This window comes from Nerophis lumbriciformis, linkage group LG01 (assembly GCF_033978685.3).
Source record: "Nerophis lumbriciformis linkage group LG01, RoL_Nlum_v2.1, whole genome shotgun sequence".
Classification (NCBI taxonomy): Eukaryota; Metazoa; Chordata; class Actinopteri; order Syngnathiformes; family Syngnathidae; genus Nerophis; species Nerophis lumbriciformis.
The window spans coordinates 41308628-41325733 of NC_084548.2; the positions used below are offsets into that span (position 1 = coordinate 41308628).

The window sequence follows — 17106 nt, forward strand, 5'->3', positions numbered from 1 at the left end:
GTCTAATATTTTTGCTTTTGCTCACTTCAATCCAATATTAAGTGCCCCGTTTGTGGAATCGCCTACCGGAGGTACTCAGGGCTGCAGAAAACGTTACATTTTTCAAAAACAAGCTTAAGACATACCTTTTTAATTTGTTGCCTTATTAATATTCCTTTTTATAGCTGTATTATCTTTTTACCTCTGTGTTTATCTAGTATTTATTAGATTTTATTCAGTATGTCAGTTTAATGAATTGTATTTAGTTTTTGATGTACCATTTGTATAATAATGATACATTTGACACAAGGGTTAGTGCGTGTGCCTCACAATACGAAGGTCCTGGGTTCCATCCTGGGCTCGGGATCTTTCTGTGTGGAGTTTGCATGTTCTCCCCGTGACTGCGTGGGTTCCCTCCGGGTACTCCGGCTTCCTCCCACCTCCAAAGACATGCACCTGGGGATAGGTTGATTGGCAACACTAAATTGGCCCTAGTGTGTGAATGTGAGTGTGAATGTTGTCTGTCTGTGTTGGCCCTGCGATGAGGTGGCGACTTGTCCAGGGTGTACCCCGCCCATGTGCACCTGAAATAGGCTCCAGCACCCCCTGCGACCCAGAAAGGGACAAGCGATAAAAAAAAATGGATGAATGGATGGATACATTTGACTGATTATATTGCATCGTATTAATACAATTAATTCAATTTATTTTGTCTTCTTACTATACATTGTATGGGGTTATTTCCAGCATTTCCTCAGCGGGAGCCCACTGCACTGGTGGCTCTGATTAGAGACTGACCCATTTTTTTCAGGGCAGATACTGATACTGATTGTTATACATATAAGAGGCAAAAACATGAAAAGCGTGTTAGGATCAACAAAGCAAAAACTTACTTTAGCACGCAGAGGTGAAAAAACATAAGCTGTAGCACGCAACGTTGCCAACGGTAAACAAGAGGAAAAGTCATCACAGCAAGGGCAAACGTACCCGGCGCATAGAGCGTACATTGATCCAGCAACTTTAGGCTAGGATACACTAAAATTAAAAGAGGCGTGATTAGGGGCAGAAACAGGGAGGACATTAATCACTAAACAGAAAACAGGTGTGATCATTAGTGTCCACGGCAACCAAACGTAAACAAAGGGAAAGAACGTTGAGAACAGAAACAGATTTAAACACATTATAAAAAAGCTACTAAACATAAATCAAGACATGACCCGGCAACGGGTCATGACACTAATGTTGTGGTTAATTTAGTGCCAAACAACAAAACAACTTTATTATGTGTGTCTAATTCTGGGGGTCAGTGGAGCATCAATACTTGCATTTCAAAATATGAAAATCTCTTTGGAAAATTAATAAAAACATGGGATTTCTCTACGTCAAAATAACTCACCATCTACTCAATCTAATACAATTTTGTATCAGTTTATGGATTTAGTAAATTGTTAGTTTTCCTCATGAGGAACCCTGGAATATTGCAAACATTTAAATAGAATCAGTTCTGGGCTCCTTCACGTACCTTAAAGGCGATAATTTTTGTCACTTTTGTGAGACAAATATTTAGTTCCTTTGGCCAGGTTATTGTCATTTTGCCACTGTGGTTTCTGTTAAAACAGTCATTTGTCTTGTGCTGAAAAGTCTCCATTGGAGTATATTTGATGGTGTTTATTTATCAATTATTATTGTTTCACTGCCTCTAGTTTAATTTGTTGTCTGTGTTTTTTCCCTCATTTCGTACATGCAAATATAAAAGAAAAGTTAAAAAGCCAGACAGAGGGCATGTTTCTAGTTTGAATTTATTGTAATAAACAATCAAACTGAGTATTTTTTCTCTCGTTTGGTGGAAAGTTGTACATTAAGTTATATATTTTTATAATGTAGCTTTAATGTAGCAAGCTACTTTTGCCATGAAGCTTGTAGTGTAGCTTGTTACAATTCACTGGGGATAGCTACATTTAATCAAAAGTGACTTGTAGCTTAGCTTACTACATTTTCCAAGTCGCTTGCCCATCACTGGGTGTAATATGACCCTTTTAAAGCAAGTTTATTCATACCTCGTCCTCCAGAACGACACGAAAAGCACGTGTTTCCCCTGATCCTCCACCCTGTTTTTTTTCGCAAGGATTATAAAACATTTTTCACCTAAATGGGAATATATGAACATCCTAGCAATCGGCATCCTAATGACAGCAGACCTTGCATGGTAAATTATGTTTTATTATGTTTGTTGGCTGCATTCGGGCGGCGGCGAACCCTGGACATAGCTCCAGCACCCCCCGCGACCCCGAAAGGGACAAGCTGTAGAAAATGGATGGATGGATTGATGTTTGTTGGCTCTCATGAAGTCTGCAGTGAGTAGAAATCAATGATGAAGAAAAAAAACAAAAACGTTGTGATGCGTTTTTGAAATTAATGCGCCTGGTATGCTTAAAATGATACGTAAGTATTAAATGTTATTTTAAATGTGCTCGTTACTACATTACTTACAGTTGTGGTCATAGGTTTACATACACTTGTGAAGAACATAATGTCATGGCTGTCTTGAGTTTCCAACAATTTCTACAACTCTTATTTTTTTGTGATGGAGTGATTGGAGCACATACTTGTTTGTCACAAAAAACATTCATGAAGTTTGTTTATTTTATGAATTTATTATGGGTCGACTGAATATGTAACCAAATCTGCTGGGTCAAAAGTATACATACAGCAACATACATTATCAATTTTGGTGATATAGAAAAGTTACAATCAAATCAAATTAGCTTCATGGCATGGCCTCTTAACTTAATGTGAGTGATTATGATTGACGACACCTGTTGACTTCTCTGTGCCCATTTACATAGGGCTCATGTGATGCAGTCATTAGACTCGGTTACAAACGCGACAATGGGAAAGTCAAAGGAATTCAGCACAGATCTGAAAAAAACAAATCATTGACTTGAACAAGTCAGGAAAGTCACTTGGAGCCATTTCAAAGCAGCTTAAGGTCCCAAGAGCAACTATGCAGACAATTAATCGTAAGTATAAAGTGCATGGCACCGTTTTGTCACTGCCACGATCAGGAAGAAAACGCAAGCTATTACCTGCTACTGAGAGAAAATCGGTCAGGATGATCAAGAATCAACCGAGAACCTCCAAAAAGCAGGTCTGCAATGAATTGGAAGGCTACCATGCAAAAAGGAAGCCCTTGCTCCACAAGCGACACCTTAAGGCTCGTCTAAATTTTGCTGCTGATCACATGGACAAAGATAAGACCTTCTGGAGGTAAGTTCTGTGGTCAGATGAAACAAAAATTGAGCTGTTTGGCCACACTACCGAGCAATATGTTTGGAGGAGAAAAGGTACCGTCAAGCATGGTGTTGGTAGTATTATGCTCTGGGCCTGTTTTGCTGCTAATAGAACTGGTGCTTTACAGAGAGTAAATGGGACAATGAAAAAGGAGGATTACCTCCTAATTCTTCAGGACAACCTAAAATCATCAGCCCGGAGGTTGGGTCTTGGGCGCAGTTGGGTGTTCCAACAGGACAATGACCCCAAACACAGGTCAAAAGTTGTAAAGGAATGGCTAAATCAGGCTAGAATTAAGGTTTTAGAATGGCCTTCCCAAAGTCCTGACTTAAACCCCATTGAGAACATTTGGGCAATGCTGAAGAAACAAGTCCATGTCAGAAAACCAACAAATTTACCTGAACTGCGCCAATTTTGTCAAGAAAAGTGGTCAAAAATTAAACCAGAAGCTTGCCAGAAGCTTGTGGATGGCTACCAAAAGCGCCTTATTGCAGTGAAACTTACCAAGGGACATGCAACCAAATATTAACATTGCTGTATGTATACTTTTGAAAACATGCAAAGCAGTGGGCTTTCTAATTTATTTTAGTTGTTCAAAAAATTTTAAAGATTTCAGTGTGTGTATAAGTAGTTTTTGAGCACATTCAACAATATTGCAAGCCTATTGATAACTCTGATCATTTTGGTCACAATAACCATTATATGAAATTTTAATATTGTTACATTGCTTGTCGACCAACTATGGCCAAAATCTATAGCGTTTTTTTAAAAGAAAAAAATAAGAGTGCATCTAATTAGGCTCACCACAAATAAAGAGATCTTATTTGTGACTTTTTCCACCTCAAAGAAAAAAGGGTTAAAACACTCAGACAAATAAACACTGTAAAGATCGGCTGGTTTAGTGAGGTCCTCAGATTAGGGATGTCCCGATCCAGGTTTTTGCACTTCCAATCCGATGCCGATGTTGTTTTTGCACTTCCGATCCGATACCGATACTGGCCTATCCAAGCATGTATTAAAGTTTAAAGTTATTTAGCCTACTTAGTTGTCAGAATCATGTTGAAAAGGGTTTTAGTACTCTTGATAACAACTAGCCAGCTGAATTAGGGAAGTTTGAATAATACACAATGGTTGGTAACAAGAAACTGACCTGTTTATTAAAGGATAAACACAAAATAGACAAAATTATACATGACAAACAGAAATGGCATCATTGAACTAGGGCTGGGCGATATGGCCTTTTTTTAATATCGCGATATTTTAAGGCCATATTGCGATACACGATATATATGCGGATATTTTGCCTTAGCCTTGAATGAACACTTGATGCATATAATCACAGCTGTATGATGATTCTATGTGTCTACATTAAAACATTCTTCTTCATACTGCATTAATATATGCTACTTTTAAACTTTCATGCAGAGAAGGAAATCACAACTAAAAAAAATCACTATTTTTTTCATACGGTGTTGATCTGGAAATGTTTGCCTCGGCATTTTGATGGTGTGGGCGTGTGGCACCGAATGGAGATAAGCGTCTCGACAGACGTTACAATATTTGAACATCCATCCATCCATCTTCTACCGCTTATGCCCTTTTGGGGTCGCGGGGGGCGCTGGAGCCTATGTCAGCTACAATCGGGCGGAAGGCGGGGTACACCCTGGCACAATGATGACGAAAACTGTTTTCTCTGTCATGTCCGTGTGTCGAAAATTGTTATGCACTTATTTTTTTATTTGATTTTGTGCGTGGCATAGATTTGCCGTGCGCAGAGGACGCTTGAGCAGTGCGCAATTGCACAGGCGCGCACCTGAGAGGGAACGTTGCTCGCACGGCTGCGCTAGCATCACAGCTAACGTTAGCCATGCTGCTACCTCTCTGCTCCGCGAGGGCGTATACGTATGTGACGTATGACGTGACAGTATGTGACGTGTGTAAGAAGGTGCGCTTGCTGTCTGTGAGAGGGAGACACAGGAAAGAGCGAGGAGAGCCTGTCGTGTAATGCCAGCAGCTAAAAGCAACTGCGTGAGAATCCACAGACCTGTGGATGTGTTGAAGGTGTGCTGGAAAATGCAGAACGGAAATTAGGGAGCAGCAGAAAAGTGGAATGTATTATTTAAATCGGTGCGTTGGAAAACACGGACCAGAGTTTTTTTTTTAAACTGGATCTGGATCGGCATTTTCCCATGCCTTGCCGATACGCATTTTTTGGCAAATATCGGCGGCCGATCCGATCCAAATATCGGATCGGGACATCCCTACCTCAGACGCTGAAGCCGGCCCCGACAGGGTCCCATCAAGGCGGAGGTGGCATGGCAAGCTTCACTGGCATGTCGGGATGTCTCCCATTTCAGCACATCCTCCCAGCACATCCGCTTTATGCAGGGGGCCTCTGGTACTCGGAGAAGGGAGGTTTTGTATCAGATGTTTTAACTGTGAGGTTGATAGTCAAATCAAATTCCTCCAAATCCAATTGTCGATTCTAAGACACCCCGAGTTTCTTCACAACATCCACTGTGAGGCTTTTTCTATGTGAAGGTTAAAGGGGAACTGCCCTTTTTTTTGGAATTGTTGTCGATTATTCACATCCCTTATGTGAGACAAGCACACATTTTTTAATTTTTTGTATGCATTCTAACTCCTAAATAAACATTAGTAAGAGTCAGCTAACAATGTAGCTAATGGAATTAGCTCTATAGATGGGTTACAAACACGTGACCTAGAGGGTTTTAGGCAATGGTCTAGAGCCCCATTAGGCTACTGTTTATTTACCTGAATCAGTGCAGATTTGAGCCTATTTTGAAAGGTTTAGAGGCAAATATATAAGCGATTATGAAAAAAAAAATTTTAAAATGTAAAGGAGTGAATTTTTCAGTCCTAATAAAATATTTAAAAAAAGATTTAAACCATTTATCATCACCAAGAGGTTACTGCTTGCTACAACCTCACTTCATTTGACACTTACGGTATTTAGAGAAGAAAAGATCAGAGGCACAGCATGTGTTTACATCTGGAGGTGTCTACAAATTAAGCATTATTTTGTGAAAGACATAGATGGACTTATTCGTGGATCGGTAAGTAACGTACAAACCCCGTTTCAATATGAGTTGGGAAATTGCGTTAGATGTAAATATAAACGGAATACAATGATTTGCAAATCATTTTCAACCCATATTCAGTTGGATATACTACAAAGACAACATATTTGATGTTCAAACTGATAAATGTTACAGGCCTCGCACTGAGTAGCCTGGTCCCAGTGTTCGATATGGTGTGTCCTGTTTTATAGGAAAAAAAAGGACACACAAAGTGCTTGATTGCGTTGTCATCGCAGGGTGTGACCTGTTTTTTTTAATTAAACATTTCTTGACTGCTTTACTCTCATTTGCATTTCTATTGTGCTTTTAATCTCTTCCAAATAGTTTTGATAATGTAATTTCAATTCCCCATTTGTTCATTCACATTGTTAAACAATTACATCTTTACTTTTGAAATGATAAAACAAATCCACAAAAACATGGAGGATTGATCGTTACATACCCCAACACTATATTTCTTGTGTAAAAGCATCACGTAGCGGTACTGTTACTTTAATAAACATCTTCATTTTACATGTTTGTACTGTATCCTGACATTGCCTCTTTTTAATATTGCTGCTTTCTTGAACGCTTTTTTCTATATTGTCACTGTCATTATAAATCAATTACAATTACACACATTGTTACCTGACTATACCTATAATACTTCTTAACAATCACAGTTTATCTTTAACAAGTCTCCACTGCCGCCGCCATTCCCGCCCAACCACGCGCTCGCACACAAAGGGAGACATCGCTTATTGAACGTTACAAATTTCATCACAAATATACACTTTTAAACAACATTCTTCGATATTTCTACATTCAGAAACGCTTATAATTGCTTGGAGACAAATGTGTTAATATTATCACACTTTACCGACCTGTTTTATAGGAATAAAAACGAGACACAAAGTGCTTGATTGCTTGTCATAGCAGGGTGTGACCTGACTGAGACAAGGAAGCAATAACAAGCACCTCCCATTTTCCTCCTTTCCTATACGAGTGCTCCCTCTGCGGGCGTGGCGGAATAACATGTTTTGTGGCATTCATCTTGGAAACATACACTTTAACTGTGACTTTAGATATGAAAATACCTCGAACTAAATTAGGATACTCTATTTACACATTCATTCAATTGTGACTACTAATTGTAAGTGTCACATAAACATTTTTTTTTTTTTTGCAAATAATCATTAACTTTAGAATTTGATGCCAGCAACACGTGACAAAGAAGTTGGGAAAGGTGGCAATAAATACTGATAAAGTTGAAGAATGATCATCAAACACTTATTTGGAACATCCCACAGGTGTGCAGGCTAATTGGGAACAGGTGAGTGCCATGATTGGGTATAAAAACAGCTTCCCAAAAAAATGCTCAGTCTTTCACAAGAAAGGATGGGGCGAGGTACACCCCTTTGTCCACAACTGCGTGAGCAAATAGTCAAACAGTTTAAGAACAACGTTTCTCAAAGTGCAATTGCAAGAAATGTAGGGATTTTAACATCTACGGTCCATAATATCATCAAAAGGTTCAGAGAATCTGGAGAAATCACTCCACGTAAGTGGCATGGCCGGAAACCAACATTGAATGACCGTGACCTTCGATCCCTCAGACTCAAATCAAAAACCGACATCAGTCTCTAAAGGATATCACCACATGGGCTCAGGAACACTTCAGAAAACCACTGTCACTAAATACAGTTCGTCGCTACATCTGTAAGTGCAAGTTAAAGCTCTACTATGCAACGCGAAAGCCAGTTATCAACAACATCCAGAAACGCCGCCGGCTTCTCTGGGCCTGAGATCATCTAAGATGGACTCATGCAAAGTGGAAAAGTGTTCTGTGGTCTGACGAGTTCACATTTCAAATTGTTTTTGGAAATATTCCACATCGTGTCATCTGGACCAAAGGGGAAGCGAACCATCCAGACTGTTATCGACGCAAAGTTCAAAAGCCAGCATCTGTCATGGTATGGGGGTGCATTAGTGCCCAAGGCATGGGTAACTTACACATCTGTGAAGGCACCATTAATGCTGAAAGGTACATACAGGTTTTGTAACAACATATGCTGCCATCTAAGCGCCGTCTTTTTCATGGACGCCCCTGCTTATTTCAGCAAGACGATGCCAAGCCACATTCAGCACGTGTTACAACAGCGTGGCTTCGTAAAAAAAGAGTGCGGGTACTTTCCTGGGCTGCCTGCAGTCCAGACCTGTCTCCCATCGAAAATGTGTGGCGTATTATAAAGCGTAAAATACGACAGAGGAGACCTCGGACTGTTGAACGACTGAAGCTCTACATAAAACAAGAATGGGAAAGAATTCCACTTTCAAAGCTTCAACAATTAGTTTCCTCAGTTCCCAATCGTTTATTGAGTGTTGTTAAAAGAAAAGGTGATGTAACACAGTGGTGAACATGCCCTTTCCCAACTATTTTGGCACGTGTTGCAGCCATAAAATTGTAAGTTAATTATTATTTGCAAAAAAAAAAAAAGGTTTATGAGTTTGAACATCAAATATCTTGTCTTTGTAGTGCATTCAATTGAATATGGGTTGAAAAGGATTTGCAAATCATTGCATTCCGTTTATATTTACATTTAACACAATTTCCCAACTCATATGGAAACAGGGTTTGTATTTGATTGACATAAGTGCCGTGCTGCTGTGATCGTGACGCTAATTAGAAAAAGGATACGTTTGTTTGCGGTTGATTTCCTGCTACAGATGTTTGTCTTATCTACAATTCATGTCTGCAGTTGTTTTATGGTGTGAAGTTCATATTTTGTCTTATTATTTAGCTATTAATGTCCCTGTTGTTCAGCAATCTTTGCTAGCAATATCAAGATTCAGTATATGCTGGCTTACAATAGTTTTATTAATCTACTTTATTAATACTATTGAGGATGTTTTCTTGATGCTAACAAATATCACCAAAGACGCTATAATGTGGTCATCCGTGTCAAACAAAGCACTTGGCTTTCCTGCACAAGAACTAAGCTTTTAATTTCTGTTACGGAAATCGATAAAGAAAATACGGTGGATTGGACCAACAATCACAGTATTTATTACGAGGACTTAACATGACATTAATATATTTGCACAACCAGGTCTTTGTACCGTAGTTCTATATAGGCATAGCAACCACAAAAGAACACAAACTAATGCGATCTCTTGTCCTTTCTTTTTTTTTTCTTTGGTTTGTCTCTCGAACACTATTAATCTAGTAGAGAATAAACCTGATTGCATCAAGGAAAGTTTCTCAAACAAATCAAATATTCAAACAAACATTTTACAAAGTTATCGCTACAGGCACAAACGGTCCGATTGTATTCCACAAGAGGATGAAAGTGATTATTTTTAAGAGTCATTTCCTTCGACACACTTTCCTTTATTTCAGGTCTCTATGAAAGCTCTTTCCTATCTCTGTAATTAAATGATTGCAGCGCCCAAGAACAGAACAGCCATACGGCATTTTCTGCTCAAACTTTACACTCACTCTCACTTGTTTTATTTCTATGCTCAAGCTGCTTAACCATCGAGTGAATTAAGCCGTGAAGAAAAAAAACGGAAATGACGTCATATGCAACCCAGCTACTGTATATATAGCCTATAAACACTCTAAAAACCTCCAAAAACCTCCATCAATGATTCATATACACACTGTAAGCATATATGTATTGTAGTAACAGGCACATTCATCATTACATGTAATATTTACTTTTTTTTAAAAATCATTTTAAGCATACAGCAGCATATTCATTTAATAGACGCATCATAACGTTCACTTTTCCCTTCAACAACAATAACAACAACTACTAATTATGACAGACTTTGTGGGAGACATCAAAGACTATTTTGAAACAAATGAGGATCTAGAACGTTATATTTTTGAGCCTGAATATAAGGAGGATGAGCTACAAGTTTTAGAAGCTGTGTGCTTAACATATACAGCTTTATTGAAACACTAAGCATCATGCAGCAGCATTTGTAAGTGCTAATCAAGAAATACAAACTACGAACATAATAAAGCAATCAATTACTGTACTATATCTGTTCTCACAGGGATGTCGACTGATGGGATGCTCATATCTTCCCGTTTAAATCATGAATAAATCATAATTCTCACGCAATTTGAAAAAAAAAAAAGTTCCACGACAAGTTTTAGTGTCTTTCTCGCCATCTCCAGGTATAAGTTGGACGTCAGAGTTGACCAATTTCTCGGTTTATGGCCACAACCTTCCACTATACAGGTTAGAGGCCTTATTTATAATCTAGAACAGTGGTCCCCAACCACCGGGCCACGGCCCGGTACCGGTCCGTGGATCGATTGGTACCGGGCCGCACAAGAAATAAAAAAATAAAATATATAAATTTATTTTTATTTTTATTAAAGGGGAACATTATCACAATTTCAGAATTGTTAAAACCATTAAAAATCAGTTCCCAGTGGCTTATTATATTTTTCGAAGTTTTTTTCAAAATTTTACCCATCACGCAATATCCCTAAAAAAAGCTTCAAAGTGCCTGATTTTAACCACCCGTCCATTTTCCTGTGACGTCACATAGTGAAGCCAACACAAACAAACATGGCGGAAAGAACAGCAAGCTATAGCGACATTAGCTCGGATTCAGACTCGGATTTCAGCGGTTTAAGCGATTCAACAGATTACGAATGTATTGAAACGGATGGTTGTAGTGTGGAGGCAGGTAGCGAAAACGAAATTGAAGAAGAAACTGAAGCTATTGAGCCATATCGGTTTGAACCGTATGCAAGCGAAACCGACGAAAACGACACGACAGCCAGTGACACGGGAGAAAACGAGGACGAATTTGGCGATCGCCTTCTAACCAATGATTGGTATGTGTTTGTTTGGCATTAAAGGAAACTAACAACTATGAGCTAGGTTTACAGCATATGAAATACATTTGGCAACAACATGCACTTTGAGAGTGCAGACAGCCCAATTTTCATCAATTAATATATTCTGTAGACATACCCTCATCCGCGCTCTTTTCCTGAAAGCTGATCTGTCCAGTTTTGGAGTTGATGTCAGCAGGCCAGGGAAGCTAGGGCCGATAGGGGGTTTAGCTCGCTCGTCTGCGGGAACAAACTGCCGCCATTGCTTGCCGTGTTACCGAGGCCTTTGTCCCTGAATTGCTCACACACTCCGGCAGATTCAATGGGGGTCTGGCGGCAGATTTCTTTGACTTTATCGTTGGAAATGCATCTGCTTTGAGTGTCGCAGGATATCCACACATTCTTGCCATCTCTGTCGTAGCATAGCTTTCGTCGGTAAAGTGTGCGGAACAAACGTCCAATTTCTTGCCACTTTCGCATCTTTGGGCCACTGGTGCAACTTGAATCCGTCCCTGTTCGTGTTGTTACACCCTCCGACAACACACCGACGAGGCATGATGTCTCCAAGGTACGGAAAACAGTCGAAAAAACGGAAAATAACAGCTGATTTGACTCGGTGTTTGAGAAAATGGCGGATTGCTTCCCAATGTGACGCCACGATGTGACGTCATCGCTCCAAGAGCGAATATTAGAAAGGCGTTTAATTCGCCAAAGTTCACCCATTTAGAGTTCGGAAATCGGTTAAAAAAATATATGGTCTTCTTTCTGCAACATCAAGGTATACACGCTTACATAGGTCTGGTGATAATGTTCCCCTTTAAATCAACATAAAAAACACAAGATACACTTACAATTAGTGCACCAACCCAAAAAACCTCTCTTCCATAATTTACACTCATTCACACTCATTCGCGCAAAAGGGTTGTTTCTTTCTGTTATTAATATTTCTGGTTCCTACATTATATATCAATATAGATCAATACAGTCTGCAGGGATATAGTCTGTAAGCACACATGATAGTATTTTTTTATGACAAAAAATAAAAAATAAAATAAAAAATACCCCCCCCTCGGTCCGTGGAACACATTTTCAAGCGTTGACCGGTCCGCAGTTACAAAAAGGTTGGGGACCACTGATCTAGAATACTCAGGGGCAATGCAGCAGCAGCAGCTCAGTATGTCAATAGCTGCATAAGCTTGTTAGCTTTCTGTGATCACAGCGCTATAAAATGTTTATCTGCATTACAGTAGCACTTATGATAACAATATCGCTATACTTGGTTAATATTCAGGTCACGAGATGTAAATGGAGTAATATTGACTGTTTTTGGATGTTTTTTAGTGGGCTTTATGGGCAAATAATGTACTCCATTAGCTGTATTGCTAGCTGCCTCGTACTTGCCGTATTTTACAAATTTGAATGCATATGAAAAAAAAACATATGTGACCTTGTTTTACAAAAGGATTCTGAATGATAGGCAACATTCCAAAAAAAAGTGCAGTTCTACTTTAACATAATAGAATTTGATCCCCTGAGAACCAGAGCCAGTGAGGTACAGACTGAACACATCCACACTCATCACCGTGTGTATGTGTAATCTGTGATCTGTGTGGCGTTAATCCTCATAAATATTAAACATTTGATGACTCTCTCACTGTTGAAGCGTGACACCTAGGTGGCCGGCGCTTTCTGCTGACAGAACATCCCCACAGGAGCTGGTCGTTCCTGACAATGATTCCAATCTCACAGAGAAAATCTGAGCCAGAAAAAATGACGTGGTGTAGATTGTAGAACACAAACACGTATTGACTGTATGCGTGCTTGTTGAACTAACCTTATTCTATTTTTTTATTTAGATATTTACACTTTTACACACACAGGATGTACAGAATGCCTGCATAACATTACATTATGGATGTGAGTGAGTATTGCCACAGCTGTGGTTTTTTTACCCTTTAGAGTCTGACTGCTGCTTGCCTAGTACGGACCATAATGATGCTCGTCAGCACTGGTTGCTAGGTAACAATTATCTGACTGTGCTTTGCTTGCAGTGAGCTACACTGTGTGTGTGTGTGTGTGTGTGTGTGTGTGTGTGTGTGTGTGTGTGTGTGTGTGTGTGTGTGTGTGTGTGCGTGTTTGTTGAGAACGAAAAAATACAGTAAAGTCAACAGCCAACCAATGTCTGTTTAGTTTTTTCTCCACTGTTTACTCACCTCTGGTTCTAATTTGATTTGCTCCATGGCTTTTATTTTTATAATGACAGTGTCTCAAATCAAAGGATAATGAAAGTCAGCATCTATTTATAGTCCCACAGGACTCATGCTGACAAATGGATTTGCTGTGATTTCCCATATGTGATATTATTATATTAGATGTCAGTTTGTTGTGGTTTATTTCCTATCGCCTTAAACGTGTTTATTCTATGTGGTATAAAAAACTACATTGGCATCTATCTTTGCATAGTTGTATTCCTGATCATTTATTTTGCTGTCTTTTGTCACATGGATCAGTGTAATTTAGCTAATGTATATATCTACGTATCAATCAATCAATCAATCAATCTTTATTTATATAGCCCTAAATCACAAGTGTCTCAAAGGGCTGCACAAGCCACAACGACATCCTCGGTACAAAGCCCACATACGGGCAAGGAAAAACTCACCCCAGTGGGACGTCGATGTGAATGACTATGAGAAACCTTGGAGAGGACCGCATATGTGGGTAACCCCCCCCCTCTAGGGGAGACCGAAAGCAATGGATGTCGAGTGGGTCTGACATAATATTGTGAGAGTCCAGTCCATAGTGGATCCAACATAATAGTAAGAGTCCAGTCCATAGTGGGGCCAGCAGGACCCCATCCCGAGCGGAGACGGGTCAGCAGCGCAGAGATGTTCCCAGCCGATGCACAGGCGAGCGGTCCACCCCGGGTCCCGACTCTGGACAGCCAGCACTTCATCCATGGCCACCGGACCTGTGCCCCCCCCCCCCTCAAGGAAAAGGGGAGCAGAGGAGAAAAGAAAAGAAACGGCAGATCAACTGGTCTAACAGGGGGGCTATTTAAAGGCTAGAGTATACAAATGAGTTTTAAGATGGGACTTAAATGTATAAACTCTGATATCATCAAAGGTGAGGTTGAAGGAAGTGATAGCATAGAGTCAGAAGAAAATCATCCTCTACAGTGGGAAGCCAACCAGAAGACATGGCACCTCCCCCAAGAAAGGCTTGCCAGCTCCCACAGACTTGGATGATAAATTTGGGGATCATTAAATGGTCCTAAATGAGACCCTGGCGTGAGAGCTAGCCCTGGCCATCTGGCTCCATTGTGAGTGGCCGTGCTGTATTCAAACTTAGCCAGCAGCATTCCTGTCTCCTATTGGATAAATGCAGAGAGGGCCTGGTAAATATAGCCAATCAGGGACTCTTTTCTGATTTCCAACCACTCTATTGAGCTTCACTATAGCTTAAATGTATCTATTTTAATGCATCTACCTGATTGTACCTAAAGTAACTTTTATCCATGTGACATGTTTCTGTCACAGGTTTTATAGTCAATGAGTATGTTTAATTGAATACAATAATACACCTGTATGCCAAAACAATCTTAAGATATGTTGACATTTAACAACATCAAATAAAATAGACTTTGGCGTCATTGCTTTAATAGTGCGGTTCATTTGGTGAAGGTTGATCATTTGAACTCAGGTACTCACCAAACAAATGGACTTTCAAACAATCACTTTGAGTGTGCTCGTCAATGGGCCAAAATCATGGACCAGTGTTCAAATGACAGTGAAAATAATTTCACAGTCTCCCTGTGGCATATGTCCTTACATTTTAACAGTTCTTCATGGCATCGCAAACGTATAAACCTTTGGCCCATGATAAAACAAATGTAGGACCAAACCATTCACCTTATTTGTTTACCAGATAACGAGTGGGAGTATAGCCTTATGTTAAGATGTTATGTTGGTGTTCATGAGTTTCTTTGACCTAAACTTGTTTTTTTCTGCAATTTCAAGGCAATAAGCTGAACAAAGACCTGAAACACTACCTTAGTCTGAGGTTCCAAAAGGCGTCTCCGGACCACAACCTGCAAAAGACCATCCGAGCCAACCTGTATCGCCATGCTGTGCCTTGTAAGTATAATTTTATTATATAATTATATGATATTGTACTGGTGAATTCTTAAACTGAAACATCTGGAAGTAGACTTGTCTTTAAACAGTCTTTAGCATCATTTATTGAACTTTAAACTGTTGACCCACTTCCTTTGGGCTTTTATCTTGTTCGTCTCATATTATTCTTGCTCAAATGCTCAATGCGTTTCTCCCACCCAGAATACATTTTTGCCTGACGATATAACGTCGTCACCATTTTGGCTACTAATGAATGAAAGGTAAACATGAGTCTCCATCAACATTGACCCCAGTCAAAGTCATAGAATATTCCAAATCTACCCAGTTCCTACGACAGTCATTGGTTACATTTGCTTGTTCTTTTAGCTGGAGATAATTTCCGACTGTACTCATATCATGTTTGTGTTAAGTTAACCTTTTTTGTTAAGTTGACATGACCACAAGGCTCCAGGCTAAGTCTTTCAATGAAGGAGCACGCGGTATCAATCAGTAATGTTGTGTATCTGTTTGTTTCTCCCCCCTTGGGAATTGTTTTGTTATGCATGGACATGATTTAATCATTGAATTATGATTTGAACACAACTTCCTCCAGTTTCCATTTCCGTACGGATTCAGGTTTGACTATGCAAATGTGTGTGTTTGCATGAATTTCTTTACTGAAAATGTTGTCTTTATTTTGTATTTCTTTCCCTTTCCTTTTCTCGTGGTTTATTTCTCTCTCTCTCTCTATCGCTTGCTGAGCCATGTGACCAGTAAATCCGCCTCTCTTCCCCTGCTGGGGATTATGATGTTCTAATTTATTGAAAATAGATTCTTGCCTGATTATGTAGTGTACATGTTAGGCTCTTACAAAGATCGAGGAAGATGAAAAGGCCACTGCAACACACAAAGGACAGACAGTGATATTCCAAATCTACCCAAAAAGCAAAAGCAAATATGATTCATACACGTGCTTGTATTTTTAATTATCTTAGACTACTGTGCAACATATCCTCTTATTTTGGAATAGTTAATTGATAACTGGATTCATTTTTAGTATCAGCGCTCACATAAATGGCTGGGGGCATATCATGGTGGAGATGAGCACTAGAAGCAAACAGCAATCACACATTTTGTTGAAAACACTATAGTATTTAGTATATTAGTATATGGAATGCAATTATGGATTGGCTTAAGCAAATAAATCAAACAATGTACTAACATGATACAATTCAAGAAGCTCTTCAAACTTAAAGTGTTTACAAGGATCCATGATAAACATTCAGAATTTATTGATAATCAAATTTATCTCACCATATAAAATACAACTTACTTCACTAATTATTTATTTTTCAATGTTATTACTTATGAAGTATATTGTGAATAAATTGAGAACAGGAAGTGAACAAAAGTGTTAGTAACTGCTAGTAAAGGAAAAGGGGTTGTGACAATCGGTCACTTCATTTCTGTTTGTTTCCTTGTTTTTGTATTACTTCCTGTCAGTGCTCTTATTTTGTTAAATTCCCTGTTTGTTCCGCGGAGCACTGTTTTCTCCTCACCTGCCGTTGATTGTCAGCCGGTCCACACCGGCTGCTAATCAGCATATGTCTATTTATGTTTTCTCTCGAGCACTCCTCAGTGCTCGATGATAAACTCTTTATATTGGAACGCTCATGCAAGACTGCTTTCATTTCTCTGTTGATGTTAATTAAAGTCATCTTACCTGCTCATCCTCCTCCTGGTCCTTGCATCTTGGGGTCGCACAAACAGCAGCCATGCG

At 39.4% G+C, this 17106-nt stretch overlaps 1 protein-coding gene across 12 annotated transcripts in view; it reads left to right on the top strand.

The window, feature by feature from the left end:
- LOC133620249 (membrane-associated guanylate kinase, WW and PDZ domain-containing protein 1-like) overlaps window positions 1–17106 on the top strand; it is a 204773-nt gene that overhangs the window by 50853 nt on the left and 136814 nt on the right. For all 12 annotated transcript variants that reach the window (XM_061981573.2, XM_061981588.2, XM_061981579.2 and 9 more), the window contains exon 2: window positions 15231–15347. In XM_061981573.2, the coding sequence (XP_061837557.1) occupies window positions 15231–15347 (117 nt within the window). The remainder of the gene's footprint in view (window positions 1–15230; window positions 15348–17106) is intronic.